Here is a 17,537-nt window from a genome sequence, read left to right on the forward strand (position 1 = left end):
GATTACAAGGAGGCTAGCTATCCAATAGATGTACATGATAGACCCTCATTAACTACCTGTTAATGACAGTAACCTCAATCATTTTCTCAATTTTCTAATCCATAAAATGGGAATAGGCCATTGGCCTTGCTCACTGGATTACTGATGTCATATTCAACAATTAAATCACCAAGTAAGTTGTTTTTTGGGGGGTTTTTTGGCAGTGTGGGGAATTAATGTAAGTGCTGAGACTTTACCTGTTAAAGACCAAAACCAGCTAAAGGCCAAAGCAGAAAAGAAAAATGATTGAAGTCATTAACCATAGTCTTCTTACACTTCTATTGTCAAGGCTAATCATTTGTTAAAAGAACTGTCTTCATTAGAGCAACGCCCATAAGTATATGCTGAATTTGAATTTCAAAGGTATGCATGAAAATCCCACATTCTACTTTTCTCTACAGGCCCTAAATCTCTTCATTACATCCATGTACTTCTCACCAAGGGATAGGGTTTTTATTAATCTAACAAATAATTGCCATTACAATATAAGTATAAAAATAGACTCTAATTTGTAATAAAAGTGGAACATTAGAATCAGTAACAGTAGAATCCCATTATAATTTGGTTTGCTTTCACATGTATTCAAACAGCCCATGGATCAGATATTATTTTTGCGAACTTAAGGAATCTAGGAAAAGCCTGATTCAACATGTTTCCCCTAGTAGGTAAATGGGTAGTCATTTTTCTTCCAGTAGCCAAGCTGTAAGGAGGGTAACAAGTGTATTTTCCTGAACAAGACAATCAGTTCAGCTAATGGAAAAATGAGGTATCTCAGACAAGGCAGGCATTCTCAGATTTTCTATAAACAACGAAAAAAGATTTAGCTAGGTAGTTATTCAATAGAATGCTTAAAGGCACATTACACAGGAAATGAAAACTTTTTATTTAACTTAAATTTGCTTAGTTTTATATTTAGGGTAAGTATAAAGGCCTAGTTAATCAATTCATTAGACTGGTCAAGGCAAGACACTTGAGCTAGACAAGAGGATTTAAAAAGCGGTTGGTCTTTTAGTAGTTCTCTTGTAATCACAAAAATGGGATTGTACTCAGGATATATTTTTTTTCATAATCTAGTATAATGCACTGTTCACAATTTGCAATATTTTGAAAACCATACAAACAGGACATAACCAAATTAGAGATGTTTGACAGACTTTTGTAAAGTACTTGGGAGTGTCAGCTATTTTCCCAAATATCCATTTTAAACTACAAAAAGAACATGAATTCATATAAAACCACAACAGATGTAACAGACATCTTTCAAGAAAAAAAAAAAATCAGATAACTCAATTTGCCACTTTTCCCCCCAAACATGACTAAGAAATAAAGTTACAAGTAGTAATGCCTGCATTTTAAAACAATTAACTGGCTGAATTAACCCTTTAAAAAATATATAACTATACAGTATTATTGCACTCCATGAATGTGCAGTGTTCTAAAACATGCCAACACTGAAAGACTGTCTTGCATTGAGGTTTTCCAAGAAGTTCAACGAGGCTGCAAATAAAGCATCTGGTCTGTACCAACAGCGTGCTGTCTTCGGTACAAGCCTTCATTGGTGCCAACCACGCTGCTCTTGCAAAAATCCATTAATGCCTGAAATAGATTAATAAAGAAGACATTGTATCAAACCGCTGATTTCACAGAAGCTACCCCAAAATGGGATACAAGGAGAGAGGAACGTGTCTCCTCAAAAGTAAAAACACACTCCCTACCCTGATGCTCAAGTCCAGAGTCATCCACAGGAAGGCTGCATTTTCCCTCCCAATCTGCATCAGCACGTCTGTGACGTACCCAGTGTCATCTGGATCATTCCTGTTCATGTCCTCCTGTCAATCTTTCACAAGGACAAGCCCCCTTATGGGCTAAGACACCCTTGACCAACTCAGGCAGCACTTGGGAGATCTGTCTGATAACCCTCACTCTTGGTACATAATCAGCCCACTTCCTTTTCTCATCACACATATTTCCAGAATCCTGCCATTCCTTGACACAAATTTGTCACTGGTCAAACACTTCAGCCTATTTTTTCCCATTCTACATGTCTCCATCACTCTTTGGACCACTGGCAATTGTGACTTTTTGGAAACTGTGATTCATAGCAACAAAGCATCACTAGGAGGAAAACTGTAATAAAGAGATAGGAAAACTTAGGATTGTTGGAAGCATACAGCATCTCAAATGCAGCCCCTATCCCGGGCTCTTCCTCCTGCCTCAATTCCGGGCCCAGTTCAGACTCCATAGCCTTGCCCAAGCTGTACTAATGGACCAGTTTTATGGGTTCTCTATCCAATTGAATATCCCCCTGCTGAAAGAGATGCTTCATTCTCTTGGTTATTCCTGTGTCAACTGTTAGGATGAATTATTTTACGAGACTGCAGATGCCGTTTGGGAGACTTTGCAGTGTTCCTGGGCTCGATGAGCTCAGCACATGGCGACCCACAAACAAAACATACGCAGGATGTCTTTATAGGGAGGCCTGCTTCCATGCAGACTCTGCTCTGGATAGCCTCCAAACAGGGGCAAACAGTTTTAGTGAGCGGACATTTGGTTTGATGTTTTGATTAGCACGAATAATTATAAAGCCAAAATGTTCTCAGTTGTTGCACCATGCAAGGGAGGGATCTCGTGATTTTAATATATACATGATAGTCTCTTTATTGGAAGACAGCCTCTACGCCTGCACTTTGCTAGACTGAATCAAATTTTATTAATAGTCAACAAACAATAATGGAACAAACATCATGAAATCTTCTATTCTTCTCTATATACCTTTATTATACAACTGTAAAGATGCAGTCTGATGTAGAAATGTAGAATATTGTTTGTTAAAGGCTGCTTATTCCCTTTCTCATTATTTTCAAGGATATACTTAATACTCTGTAGAGATTCTTCTTGGAAAATTTTGATACAGATGAGAATGGCATATGACATGCTAATTACTGATGTTTTCGTGATCACCTTGTTTGTGATAGTAAAATAAAGGATTTTTCATTTAAAAAAAAAAAAAGATTTTCCCAAGAGTTTGGTATACTCACCCTCTTTCAGGAATTTCACAATCAATCCTCTAATATCTTTAAAATTGTGTCTCTTCCTACAGAGACCTCTTCTGTGTAGACTCAGTCCAGTCCAGTTGGTCTTTGCCATTTTTTCTTTATCGCCATTTCTACCTTCTTATGTAGAATATCAGGGACTCTAATGGTAGATTCCAAATGTAGTGGCTAAATGTGGTTTGCCATTTCCTTCTCCAGCTCATTTTAGAGATGAGGAAACTGAGGCAAACAGAGTTAAGTGACTTGCCAAGGGTCACACAGTGTTAAGTGTCCAAGTCTGGATTTGAACTCAGGTCTTCCTGGCTCCAGGCTCAGTGCTCTATCCAGTGTTCCACCTAACTGTCCAACTCAGCTGCCCTACTACACATGCAGTTCAATACAGTGATCTGACTATATCATTCCTTAACCATCTTACAAAGTAATTTTTTTTATCAATGAGTAGGTAGACTCTATCAATTGGGCAAGAGAGTACAAGGTGATTGTGTTGATAGCTTATTCTCAATCTAGTTTTAGGGGATCAGGCCAATGCTAAGAAACCTGAACCACAAGGGAAAAAGAACAAATACAAGCACAACTTGTCATACTGGTAGACTCAACAAATGATAGTTTTATGTGTTAATAGTTCCCATAAAGACATTAAAGAAATAGACCATTAAAAACTGAATCAAAAGGGAAATAAATATGTCCTGTCCTTACTGCTTGTTGCTAGTTAGCTGAGGGATGTACATTTTAACTACTTACAAAAGAGTTTTCAGGGCTGATAGATGGGGCTATGATCAATGATGGGGGAGTGAATCCATATGCACATTGAGTTTCATTTCGTTGTCAAGAATTTGAACAAGCTGCTGCATGGATGGAAGGTGGCCGGATTCCAGCTTTGACCATACTGGTACATCTACAGAAAGAACATAATCCAAATAATTAAAGATACCTCTATGGTCAACTAGAATTAACATATTTTACTCTAAAGAATCAAAATACTTCCTAATGTACTTCTCAAGGCAGCTTGGTGCCAAAGTGAGGACTGGACCAGAATCAGGAAGACTGGCTCAACATGAGTTCTGTGGTAAAAAGTTTTAACAGTCGGTTAGATAATGGAGAGACGCCAGTTTTTTTTTTAGGACCACCCTTTTGGGGAGGAGACCAACAGCATGAGCTACGCACACCAGTCCGCCTATGACGCACGCCAGATTGCCTGCTGAGCACTCGATTTCCGGGGTGCGAGCTTAAAAGGCAAGGAGAGAATGGAAGTGGGGCCTTTTTTCCTGCTCCGCTGGTCTCCTGGCTGCGCTGCACAGACAGACGCGGACTGGAGTTTGACTTGGCCCGGCTCTCGGTTAACAGCACGCGCTTGACTCAGTCTCTCTCCCCAAAGGTGGCCTTGGGTTTTGGTGAGTTTTATACAGAATATAGACTAAGCCTAGACTTAAGACGATTTGTATTGTATTTCTACTTTCCTATCCTTCTAATCGACATCACCTTGTGACTACCATACAATAAAAGGTCTATCTAGAAAACCAGAAGCTTCTTCCATTTACTAGTCTGGGAGATAAATTAACGGAAAGGTTAAGTAGGGTAGATTTATGATCTAATATCCAATTTTAATCTCACAGTTCAAATCCAGCCTCAGAAACTGACTGGCTATGAGACCCTGGACAAGTCACCTAATCTCTAGTTGCCTTGATTTCCTCATCTATAAAATGGGGATAAAAACAGCACCTACCTCCCAAGGTTGCTGTGAGGGTAAGATGAGATGATAATTGCAAAGTGTTTTGTAATCCTTAAAACACTATAGTGTTAAGGGCTAAAATTCTAGCTAAACTGTCTAAAACATTTAATGAGTGGTCGCCAATAAATTATAAGCTTTAGCAAGCGTTAGACTCTTAAGCATTTATTAAGGAGAATAAAAATTTGGTAAAGAGAAAGGCCTAGATCCCTATCTATTAAAGGGAGAGCACATTTCTAGCTCCGCTCTCCACCAGAGTCCAAAGGAAAGAGAGTGAGAGCGAGCGCCAGTCTCTTCCTTCCTCCTCCCACTAGCCCCCGTCACTTCCTGACGCCAAAGAAAAGACTCCTGGTCTTGCCCTCAAAGACCTTTGCTTCATGGGCAGAACTCTTCTACAGTAGGTCTCCAGTAGGTGGCGTTATTCCAATCGTTACAATAGAGATGCTAGCTATTGTCACACACCAGCTTTTGGTGTAGTGGATGAGGGGTTGATAAAAGTCTACAAAGATCTCAACCTTGATGAAAGTGCCCTTGACAGTATTCACAGGTATTATTCTCTCACTGGTATGTTAGTGAACAAGATTCTTATTGTGAGAAAATAATGGGATTTGCCAATGCATCTGGAGGAGATTGATATGGATTGACTGAATTGAGAGAGAGTGATTGATTTCACTGATTAACCCACTTAAAATTGATTTGATTGAAGCCACACCTGCCTGGCCCTCAAGAGTATTGTTCTCAGAAGCTGTAGACTCAGACCTCCCCCCCCCCCCCCCCAGGAAATCCTAACTAACTAAAGGAAGTTAACTAACTTAAGACCACCTTCAAGTCATGTCAATCAATGGACTTGAATGTTACCAGCCAATTAGCTAGGAGCAGTGCATGGGGACCACCTCTCTTCCAAACCTGCAGGGAGCTTCCATTCTCACAGGCATAAGAACTTCCTCTTTGTGGCTGGGACTCAGAGGTGGTGGAAGGAGATTAGAGAGACGAACCAGGTCAGGCTGTGTGTGGGTGAAGCTGAGAAAGCTAGTTTAGACAGGTCTTTTCCTGGCTCTTTGACCCAGGTGTTCTCTTTTTCACTAATAAATGCTTAATGCCAAACTTGGTGCTAAAGCTTCTAATTTATAAGTAAACCCTAGCTAGTTTTCCCTACACTTGGGACAAGAATAAGGCAACTACACATTAGATTGTACTCATCACATTATATTACAATTTATGACATGAAAAACATTTTTATTATGCTTGATGTTGACTGAAAATTAATACAGTATATTATGAAATATGAAATAATATAAAATATTTAGAACCTACCATTTAGAGTTATCTCAAATGCACCTGTTGACATACACTGGTTCTCAATCATGTTACTTAGGAAGAAAACCATCATACACGCATAGACCTAAAAGGAAAAAAAAGATTCAGAGTTGTCTGTATTTCAGAGAAAGTGATTTTTGAGAGAAAAATACTTTATACATGATGTGGCAAACTCAACATTTTCTCTCTGAAACAATTTTTTTTTCACCCAATAAATTCTGTCCCCCTTCCTTCACACATTTCTACAGTTTACACACAAAGTATTACTTCTACTCCCACCATCCAATTATAGTAAAGAAATAATAAAAAAAGAAATTCAGGACTAATTCAGTTCAAAAATTCTAAAAAGCCATTTGTGATTTAGAGAAAATAGATCTGAAAAAGAGCCCAACAGTCCAAGTAATTATAATAAAAGAACAACTATATACGTGGTATAGTTCATTGAACATCCTTTAAAAGTATTCACAAAGGAACAGTGATGCAATATTCAGCAACTTCACGTAGAGACCTGTTAAAGGGTTTTAAAAAGGTTACTGTAATTCCAAACATAACCAGGTGCACATTCCTAGCAAATTATCAGAAGTTCATATGAGAAAAATCACTTAGAGCAACAGTCACTGACAACTACAGGTGCATTCTGCCATCTCATGAATGCCAACCTACCCCCTCTTTGCAAGAGCCCCTCCTCAGTTCTTACTGAAATAGCTTGAACTCTCTCCAGGCAGGGCCAAGGAGATCTACAAGAAAGAAGGAACTTCTCTGCTGTGCAGAAGGGAGCTTAGGCAATTCTATCCCAATTAGAGGTTAAGAAAAAGCACAAGGGCAGCTAGGTGGTGCAGTGGATAAAGCACTGGCCTTGGATTCAAGAGGACCTGAGTTCAAATCCAGCCTCAGACATTTGACACTTACTAGCTAGCTGTATGACCCTGGGCAAGTCACTTAACCCTCACTGCCCGAAAGAAAGAAAGAAAGAAAGAAAGAAAGAAAGAAAGAAAGAAAGAAAGAAAGAAAGAAAGAAAGAAAGAAAGAAAGAAAGAAAGAAAGAGCACAAGATGAGTTTCTAAAGGCATACATAGCAGGAAACAGTCTTTCACAAGAAAAGATACACAATGGGACAGATTAAGAGAAAAATAAATGATAACAACATATCAAAGTGCTTTAAGATTCACAAAGGCCTTTCCTCACTGTAACAGTGCCATGAGGTAGGGAGTACAAGTATTAACATCCCCATCCCACATGAGGAAATCCAGGCCCAGAGATCTCATGTGATCTATCACACAGTGCCAAGGCCCAGATCCAAGTCCAGGCTTCCTGCCTCCAAGTCAAGAAGACCCACAAAGCTGCCCATCATCCCTAATGCAAGAATGAAAATCATTAGGTACCTAAAACACAACAAACAAAAGCCACCCCCAGCAGCCCCGGCTAATGTAATGTAATGTAATGTAATGTAATGTAATGTAATGTAATGTAATGTAATGTAATGTAATGTAATGTAATATAATATAATATAATATAATATAATATAACCCCACACTTTCATGGTCAACTTGAAATGAAGAATCGGTTACACACCTTGTTTTCCTGGCCCCACTGCCAGATGCTCGGAGCCTGCATGCCAAAGAAAGCAAAGGGATCCTTGCCAATAATTATTAAGCCTATTAATACTAGTTTGAAGACTGACAGGAAAGATGCTATGTGTCTATCAAGAGAAGAGAAAAATTCATTTTTATTATAGTGTAATAACCATTAACAGCATTCAAATACACAAATAATTTATACATGAAACTATAAATTTTTTTTAAATTTCTACTTTAGACTAAATGTATGTAAATATACATGCATATAATAAAAACTTTAACAAAACAATAACAAAATCATCCCATTTCCATGTGCTCTCATGAGCTTTTCTTCTTATGTATCACTACACATTTTGTTGCTGTTGCTGTTACTGTTCCTATTTACAGCTGTTGTTAGTATTTGGTGTAATAAATTCATATAAAGTTGTCCCTTTCTCACTTTACGTTAGTTCAAAAGTATAAAAATATTCTTAAAAGCATATAAAAACTATATAATAAATTGAAGTAGTTACTAAAATTTATTTTTCATTTAAAAAGAACCACTTTTGAACAATGCCATGAAACACACACACATACTGATGATATAGTATTGTAAGATATAAGTTCATCAAGAACAGGTACTATTTTAAAATTGTTATTGTCTCCCCAATACCTACCACAAAAATAGGTGCTTAACAAATGTTTAAATGACTACAATATTACTTTGATTATAAAAGCATAGCACTTAAAACATTTTTTATGAATCATTTTATGAAGATTTTTGAGTTCCTGATATTTTTCCTCCATGAAATTACAAAAAATTTAAAAGATTTTGCACAAACAAAACAAATACAGATAAGATTAGAAGTGAAACAGTTAACCGAAGAGAAAAAAATCTTTCTCTGATAAAGGTCTCATTTCCAAGATATTTAAGGAAGTGATTCAAATTTTTAAGAGCCATTTCCTAACTGATAAAAGGTCAAAGCATATGAAATAGTTTTCAAAGGAAGAAATCTACATTATCAATAGCCTATGTGAAAAAAATGCTTCAAATCATTATTTGAAAAATATAAATTAAACAAGTCCAAGGTTCTGTACCCTATACCCAACCCATTAAGTTGGCAAAGTTGACAGGAAAGGGAAATGCAGGTAAACAGGTCCACTGGTGTTGGGCCTGTTGGTGGATCTGTGAATTGATCTCTAGTCATTCTGGAAAGCAGTTTAGAACTAAGCCCCAAAAGTTACTGAACCTTGCATGCACTTTGACCTGCCATTGAGTAGGCCTTTACCTTAAGAACATCCAAAAAAAATAGAGGGAAATGATCCATATGAATAAAAATATTTTCAGCAACTCTTTTTGATTATGGTATGTGAATGTAATGAAATAGTATTGTCCTAGAAGAAATTATGAAACAGACAGTTTTGGGGCAGCTAGGTGGCGCAGTAGATAAAGCACAGGCCCTGGATTCAGGAGGACCTAAGTTCAAATCTGGTCTCAGACGCTTGACACTAGCTGTGTGACCCCAGACATTTGCCAGCAAAAAAAAAAAAAGTAAGAAAGAGACAGTTTTGGGGAGCCTAGGGGAGACCTGTAAGCGCTGATAAGTAGGAAGTGAGCTGAATCAGGTGAATAATTTATACAATAACAACACTATGAAGACAAACAACTCTGAAAAACTTTGATCAACATTCTGATCAACTACAACTTCAAATGCTAAAAAACTGCTTGACAGAGAAGTGATAGGCACAGAATGCAAAATCAGACATATTCTTCTGGATATGACCAATGTGGGAATTTGTTTTGCTTGCCTATGCATGTTTGTTAGGAAGAGTTTGGGGATTTTTCAATTGCTGAAGGAGGGGAGGAGTAGGAGAAAGGAAGAGAAAATAAAAGCTTGTTAAATGAAAAAGTGAAAAATGATTTTTAAATGTATGAGTAAAATATTTAAGTAAAATTCTGTTTTGAAGATAATACCTTAAAAAAATTTTAAACATTAAAAATCTTCTACTTATATAAACATGCTTAAGTTACTTGCAAAGAAGTACCATTACCCTGATGAGGAAAGAAAATACAAGGCAGTTGACTTCAATTTAATTAAACCAATCTGTTAAGCTCAGAAGTCAATTCCTTTATTTCTCATCAGTTTTACTGTAATGTACTATAATGTACTCACCTATATATTGGTTGAGGGAGGTAATTCTCTCCTTCTATGCGGATGTATGGGTACCGCTGGCTAATAACCCGCATGTACTCTTCAAACACCCGCCTATAGCCTCAGGAAACACTATAAGGGGAAAAAAATGGTATTTCTGTTAAATGATAGAACTATTTACTAAGATTTATCTAGGCACAGTTGTAAGAAGCCCAGTAATTACTACCTCTGTTATTATCAAATGGTTCTAGTTAAAACACATTAAACAATGGACTAAAGCCAATAATGGCTGGCAGCAAATTCCTGCTCATTCTTCCTTTCTCCCTAAAAGGGATACACATATAATTAGTGTTTTTAAAATATATTGGGGGGCAGCTAGGTAGCACATTGGATAAAGCACTGGCCCTGGATTCAGGAAGACCTGAGTTCAAATCCAGCCTCAGACACTTGACACTTACTAGCTGTGTGACCCTGGGCAAGTCACTTAACCCTCGTTGCCCCAAAAAGGGGGAAAAAAAGAATGAAAAAAAAGTACATCAGTAAATAAAGCCATCACAAATAATAAACCTTTGGAACAAAGGGGGAAAGTTACTTTCAGAGCATAAAGCATGGGAGAAATACTCTACTAGTTTATTTCATTCTTCTGAAATTTGAGCTTGGAAGTGATGAGATTAGAAGTACTTAGTTCTGCAAATGACTAAACAAGAAAAGAAGGGGGCAGGGGGAAGAACAAGGGCATGGAGTAGAAAAGGACAATAAGTAGGGGGAAATATTTGTCTTCCAATTTTGTAGTACAAAGAATACCAGACTGGAAGTCAGGAGTACCAAGCACTTCCACTAAGGAGCTATGTGACTCACTAAGGGATATCTAGCTAATTATATTAGATAATTCTACCTCTGAGATTCTAGTTTACTCTAAAAAAAAAATAATCCAGAAAATTAATCTAGAAAATAGAAGCATCTAGAAGAAATCAGCAGCAATTAACATGCTCTAGCTCTGTAGTAAGTCACCAACTGACCTACCTGATGGTTATTGTGTGATGTCAAGAAAATGGAAATGTAATGGAGAACACTATAATCAATTCGATTCTACAAGCATTTATCAAGTGCCTACCATGTGCCAGACACCGCAAATACAAAGAAATGGGGAAAACAGAGAAATGGGACAGATATACTTGGAAAAGATTAACCAGCAGAAAGTCCAACAGTTTTGGAAACATACTTCCAAGGCCATAAGCTTATCATTTAGGAAGTCACTAATTAAAATTCTGTTATAATCTAATCTAGCTTTAGGTACATATTGGAATCTAGGAATCCTTAGAGCAAACCAACAGATCACACAGCCAGATCAGGAGATAGAACACTGTATAATAGCTGGCAGTTAAAACGATTTAGACCTGGGCTAATATAAATGAAAGACATTCTAGATATAAAATCTACACGTCTATTTACATTTAAAAACTGAGCGAATTTTTTAAAATCTTACTTTGCCCATTTTCTAAAAATATATCTAAAATACTGAGGAGGGTATCTCTATATATTTTTTTTATCCTGATTAACTCAAGCAATCAACATTTATTAACCACCTACTATTGGTCAAGCATTGTCCAAAGTAGTAGAGATAAGATCAAAACCAAAAACAAACAAAAAAATGCCCAGTCCTCCAGGAGCTTACAATTTAAATGATTTAAATGTAGCAATATTTACCTAAGTATAGTACCACTGACACTGAGGTCAGTGCTTGGTATTTTCCTATTCCACATTTTTATCACAACAGTTCAGAGGCACCCCTATATTCTCCCCCCCCCCAAATTAGAAAGTTTATTTTCCAAGTAGAAAAAAGGCTTACAAGCAAGGTAGAGTTATAGACACATGTGCTGGGGCCCCATGCCTAGTGGGGGGGGAGGATCCGAAGTAGCATGGGGAGATCTCAATACTTACACTAGTGACTGATCAGTGAATTGTATCCCTAACAATGAGGGGGCAGCAAGTATGTGACAAGTTTGATTTACTGCAGGACATTCTGACTTTGTCCAGTGTTTGTCTTTGACCAGAGAACACCTGGTGAATTGTGTGACTAGCCCAGAGGGTGAGATCATCCAGAGAGTGCTGGCAAAGGATTGTTGTCCTGCCAAGCTCAGGGGGCAGCTTGCTTGCTGAACCTTAGCTCTGGAAACAGGGAGTCTAAATTTTACTTTGTCATTTCCCCCTTTTGGCCAAAGGAAGAGGGTCTGAAAGAGCCCCTACCCTTCTGGCCAAAACCACAAGAGGCTAGTTGGGTCAGGAGATGTTGCCCAGGGGCTCAGTTAATTGAGGGGACTCACTGGGGAAGTGTATCCCAGGTATCATTGCTTGACATTTGTTTGCTTACAAGAAGAAAAGGGGGACAAGAATATATAGAGAGAAAATGCCAACACATTTAAATTAGGGCTTTGGTGACTGAGCACATAAATTAATTATAAATTATAAATGAAAACTACTCATATTCTGGGGCTTTAGACATACAAACACCTGATAATTGAGTCATCATTAATATGTTGAAACATTTTTAAAACTACCTTGTATTTTTAATCACATCCTTTTAAAAGCCCACTTCGATACCCCTATATTTTGGGGGGTAGGGGGGAGGCAGGGCAATGAGGGTTAAGTGACTTGCCCAGGATCACACAGCTAGTGTCAAGTGTCTGAGGCCGGATTTGAACTCAGGTCTTCCTGAATCCAGGGCCGATGCTTTATCCACTGCACCACCTAGCCGCCCCGCCCCCCATATTCTTTTTTATTTTATTTTATTTTTTGTGTGGCAATGGTCACACAGCTAGTAAGTGTCAAGTGTCTGAGGCCGGATTTGAACTCAGGTACTCCTGATTTCAGGGCCGGTGCTCTATCCACTGTGCCACCTAGCTGCGCCCCCCCCCCATATTCTTAAAGGGCAATAAATGCTTTCAGAAATAAGTCCCTCAAACTCAAACTAGCTCAAACTTCCGGGCACTGGAATACAAAGTCAAGCAAGGAAACAATCCCCACCATCAAGGAGATTAAATTCTACTGGGGAATGGCTAAACAAACTATGGTATGTGAATGCGATGGAATATTACTGTGTTGAAAGAAATGATGTGCGATGAATACAGAGAAACATGGAAAGAGATACATGAATTGATGCAGAGTGAAGTAAGCAGAGCCAAGGAAACAGGAACGACAAGATAAATGGAAAAAACATACCAAAAAGTTGAAAGCAAATGTAATAAAACTCTAAAGATCAAGGATCACTCCAATGAAGAGATATGACAGAACACTCTCGCCTATCCCTTTGTGAAGGTGAGATGTCCCCACAAATTATACATTGCACATGTTTTTAGATTTTTTTTTTCTCTCAAAAAAAAAACCAACTATTTGTTATATTGGATGGCTCTCTGGGAAGGGATACTTTGGATAACCATGATGATATAAGAAAGAGAAATGTCAATACAAACTTAGTTTTAAAAATAGGAAATGGGGGCAGCTAGATGGCGCAGTGGTTAAAGCACCGGCCCTGGATTCAGGAGTACCTGAGTTCAAATCCGGCCTCAGACACTTGACACTTACTAGCTGTGTGACTCTGGGCAAGTCACTTAACCCCCATTGCCTAAAAAAAAAAAAAAGGAAATGAAGTGACAACATGCAAGTAACATTGTATAACACTGTAACCTAACTTTATGATTCTAGTCAATGAAAAACTTGACTTTTACAGCTCAAAGTGCTGTGTTAATACAAGTTAAATATTAAAAAGCATTCCATGGTCTGAAGTTTTTTAAAAGCACAGCAAATACATTATATGGGTTTTCTAGAAGAATCTCAGTGACATTCCTTTAAGTTAATGATTTCTATTACAATTCAGGAAATAATAGTGGACTCTTCCTCAATCAGATTTTGCTTGCTAATAACCTCTCTTGACATATTTTGGGCAGGAAGGTGAGGGCATGAACGGGTTAAAGGCAGTAAAAGTTACTTGAAATAAAGCAAAGAAATTTGGAACTATACCCAAAGGGCTCTAAAATCGTGGATACCCTTTGATCCAGCTAGGTTTATATGCCAAAGACATCCCAAAAAAGAGAAAAAGACCTATTTGTACAAAAATATTTTTAGCAGCTTTTTGTGGTGGCTAAGAATTGGAAATCAAAGGGATGCCCATCAATTGGGGAATGGCTAAACAAGCTGTGGTACGTGATGGTGATGGAATATTATTGTGCTATAAGAAAGGATAAGCAGGACAATTTCAGAAAGGCCTGAAAAGACTTGTATGAACTGATGAAGTGAGCAGAACCAGGAGAATGTTGTGTGTGCACAGTGACATCAATAATGTTTGATGAAGAACTATGAATGACTTAACTATTCTCAGCAATACAATGATCCAAGACAATCCCAAAGTTCTAATAATGAAGCATGCTTTCCACCTCCAAGGAAAAAATTGATGATATTGACAACACAGACTGAAGCATGCTATTTTTCACTTTCTTTCATTTTTATTTTTTATTCAGGTTTTCTTATACAAAATGACTAATATGGTAATACTTTCCATAATTGCACATACATAACCTATATCTGATTGCTTACCACCTCAGGGAGGGGGGAGGCGAGAGAGGGAATGGGGGATAGACTTTGGAACTCAAAACTTTAAACAAAATGTTTATTATCAACAAAATAGGGGACAGCTAGGTGGCACAGTGGATAGAGCACCGGCCCTGGAGTCAGGAGTACCTGAGTTCAAATCCGGCCTCAGACACTTAATACTTACTAGCTGTGTGACCCTGGGCAAAAAAATAAAGATATTCTGCAAGGAGAAAAAATTATTGATAACTTAATATTTATAATTACCCACAAAAGTTGATTCCTGTAAGTAACATGAATTTTCTTAGTATGTATTATTCTCTTCTAAATTAAACTGTTGAAATGCTTTGATTATGCAGCACTTATATACTTCTGATTTCATTACATTATTACTCCAGAACATGAATTTTGGGGTCCTGGTCTGCTAATACCCATGGTAACGCCAACCAATCTGCTTTTTTCACTTTCATTTAGTAAAGAGCAATAACTCATTCATTCTTATATAAAAGATGAAAATTCAAATCTAGAAATAATATATTTTCCTTTCTTCAGTAATGTTTTGTTGCTTAGAACAAAAGATTGCTTTAAATAGAAAGTTTTAAAAAATAAAAGAGCAGCAGCATGGAGCAAGGGCTTGGGAAGCAGCTCATGGTTACATTTCACATTTCCTTTTCCTGCCAAGTTTGGGGCTGAAGCATTTTTGGTTCAGGTGAATGACCCAGAAGCTGCTGGAGCTACAGTTCAATTCTAGTGCCTTTACTATGTTGTATCAGGCTTGTGTCAGCCCTCGATAGCCCTTCACTGAAGACTACAGTGGTTAAAAGGGAGAAGAAGAAAACTGGGAGGGCAAATGGATACTGAGTGCCAACTAGATCTGAAGACAACAGCAATAGCTCTACTTGTTATCAGTCTCTTGTACGCCCTCAGTTGAGTTTCTCTTTTTATTGAGTTGTCTGCCTTGATAAAAGGCAAAATAAGTTCCATTTTGAGAAGCCTTTGCAGTAGTAATTACAGTTATAAGGAGAAAATAGTTTGGAGGGAAAAACTGTCTAGGGATGGTGACTTTTTTCTCAAAATTGGGGCACAAAGCACCCAAGAGCTGTTGAGGAATTCAAAGTTCACCAAATCCTACCCAGATTTCACTAACACCTTCTATGACCTCCCTAAACAAGTAGTCATCCCACCACTGCTTGAAGACACCAATGATGGCTAACTCACGACTTCCGGAGACAATTCATTCTACTTTGGGAAATGTCTAATTGTTAGGAAGTTTTTCCTTACATAAGTATCTGAAAAAATAATGGCATTTACATATGTTATGTACACATACACATTTACTGTAGCAATCTATCTACAAAAATAATTTATATGTATACTGTAGACATTCATGCATAGCTGTGACCATAAAGTCTTGATTTTAATATTTTTAAATATAAAGAGGAAAATATGGGGGTTCCATTATTTTTAAGGAAGCTTTTGCTGAATTTTCAAAAAATATTATTTTAGACAGTTTTGAAAGTTATTCAGTGGAAAAACCTGAACAGATCCAGTGTAGGAGGTAGTATAAAAGCTGGGGAGGAGCAGTGTTAGCTAACTGAAAACCATGGAAATAGGGGCTTACCAGGTGATGGTGCCATGCCACAACTGGTCAAAATTGATCATTATCTGGGACAGAATGTAAGCTCCTTGAAAGTAGGGATTTCTCGATCTTGCATCCCCAGGCCTCCCCACGCTCAGTTCTTAACAAACACCACCTCAATTTCCATTGAACTGAATCACCCTACAGACTTCTTTTCATTACTCTTGTTCCGGGTCTTATAGACAATGACATAAAAACTTTTCCCTACAATCTCCATGGTAGCTTCTCATTTAAAGCGTTCTCTTCCCTTCTATAATAAGGCCTTCCAGATTTCCCTTCATGCTAAGGCCTTCCCTGTGCTGATTCTCCCCAGTTTATGCAGTGTTTATCTTGTTGGTACATTGTTGTTTATCCCATGTCATCTACCCCATTAGACTGAGTCCCTTGAGAATAGGGACTGTCTTTTTTTTTTTAAGTGAGCCAATTAGGGCCAAGTGACTTGCCCAGGGTCACACAGCCAGTAAGTGTTAAGTGTCTGAGACCAGACCTGAACTCAGGTCCTCCTGACTCCAGGGCCGGTGCTCCATCCACTGCACCACCTAGCTGCCCCTGGGACTGTCTTTTAACTTTCTTTGTATCCCTGAACTTAGCACAGTGCCTGGCATATAGTATGTACTTAATAAAAACATTTGTTGATTAGACCAACTTTTAAAAAAATTAGAAACTGCTGATACAAGAAAATAGGGTATGGAGAACTAGCTTGCCCCTTAACTCTGTCCGTAATTGTTTTGTAACTTTGGGCAAGTCACTATTGTATGATGAGGACTTCTTCAGAAGCCCAGATTCACAACGACCACATAATAAGGCATTTGAGAAGGACTTTGTGAAGGAAGAATCTAAATCCTAGATCATTTAATTTCATAAATAATTTATTAAGTACCTACTATGTGCAAGTCACTGTGCCAGGTTCTGGGAATACAAAGACAAAAATTTTTAAGTCCTTGCCTTCAAGAACATTGCAGTGTCCTGGAGAGATACATCATATACACAGATTAAGTCAATACAAAATGTATGTACAACAGTTTAAAGGAGAGAGCTGGGAGGGGACAGAAACTTTCACATCTTGGGGAATTAGGAAAGTCCTTTTATGGAAGGTGATGCCTGAGTTGAAGCCAGGGATTCCAAGAAGCAGGTAAAAACAGTGCATTTCAGACACAGAGGATGACTTATACAAAGGAAAGAAGGTGGGAAATGGAATGTCCTACATGGGAAAGAGCCAACAGGCCAGAGTTAGACTGCAGAGTAAGGAGGAATAATGTGAAATAAGTATGTCAAGCTAGGTTGCAACCAGACTGTGAAGTGCTTTAAATGCCAATGAGAGGAGTCTGTCTTTTACTCTGGAGGCAAGGGGGTACAACTGAAACTTCTTGAACATTTGAGTGACAGATGCCTTTTAGGAATGCCAATTTGACAGCTGTGTGGAGGACAGATTAGAAAAGGGGAAAGACTGAAAGCAAGGAGACCAATTAG

General features: G+C 38.0%; 1 protein-coding gene across 1 annotated transcript in view; it reads right to left on the minus strand.

Annotated features, from left to right (window-relative positions):
- Positions 1–898: 898 nt before the first annotated feature.
- The window catches only part of SELENOT (selenoprotein T), a 29,888-nt gene continuing 13,249 nt past the window's right edge, over positions 899–17,537 (minus strand). The window contains exons 2-6 of the mRNA XM_043996840.1: positions 9,866–9,976; positions 7,708–7,834; positions 6,133–6,220; positions 3,834–3,987; positions 899–1,635 (exon numbers count right to left, since the gene is read on the minus strand). Coding sequence (XP_043852775.1) covers positions 3,869–3,987; positions 6,133–6,220; positions 7,708–7,834; positions 9,866–9,976 — 445 coding nt within the window. The 3' untranslated portion in view covers positions 899–1,635; positions 3,834–3,868. The remainder of the gene's footprint in view (positions 1,636–3,833; positions 3,988–6,132; positions 6,221–7,707; positions 7,835–9,865; positions 9,977–17,537) is intronic.

Source organism: Dromiciops gliroides, chromosome 3 (genome assembly GCF_019393635.1).
Source record: "Dromiciops gliroides isolate mDroGli1 chromosome 3, mDroGli1.pri, whole genome shotgun sequence".
Classification (NCBI taxonomy): domain Eukaryota; kingdom Metazoa; phylum Chordata; class Mammalia; order Microbiotheria; family Microbiotheriidae; genus Dromiciops; species Dromiciops gliroides.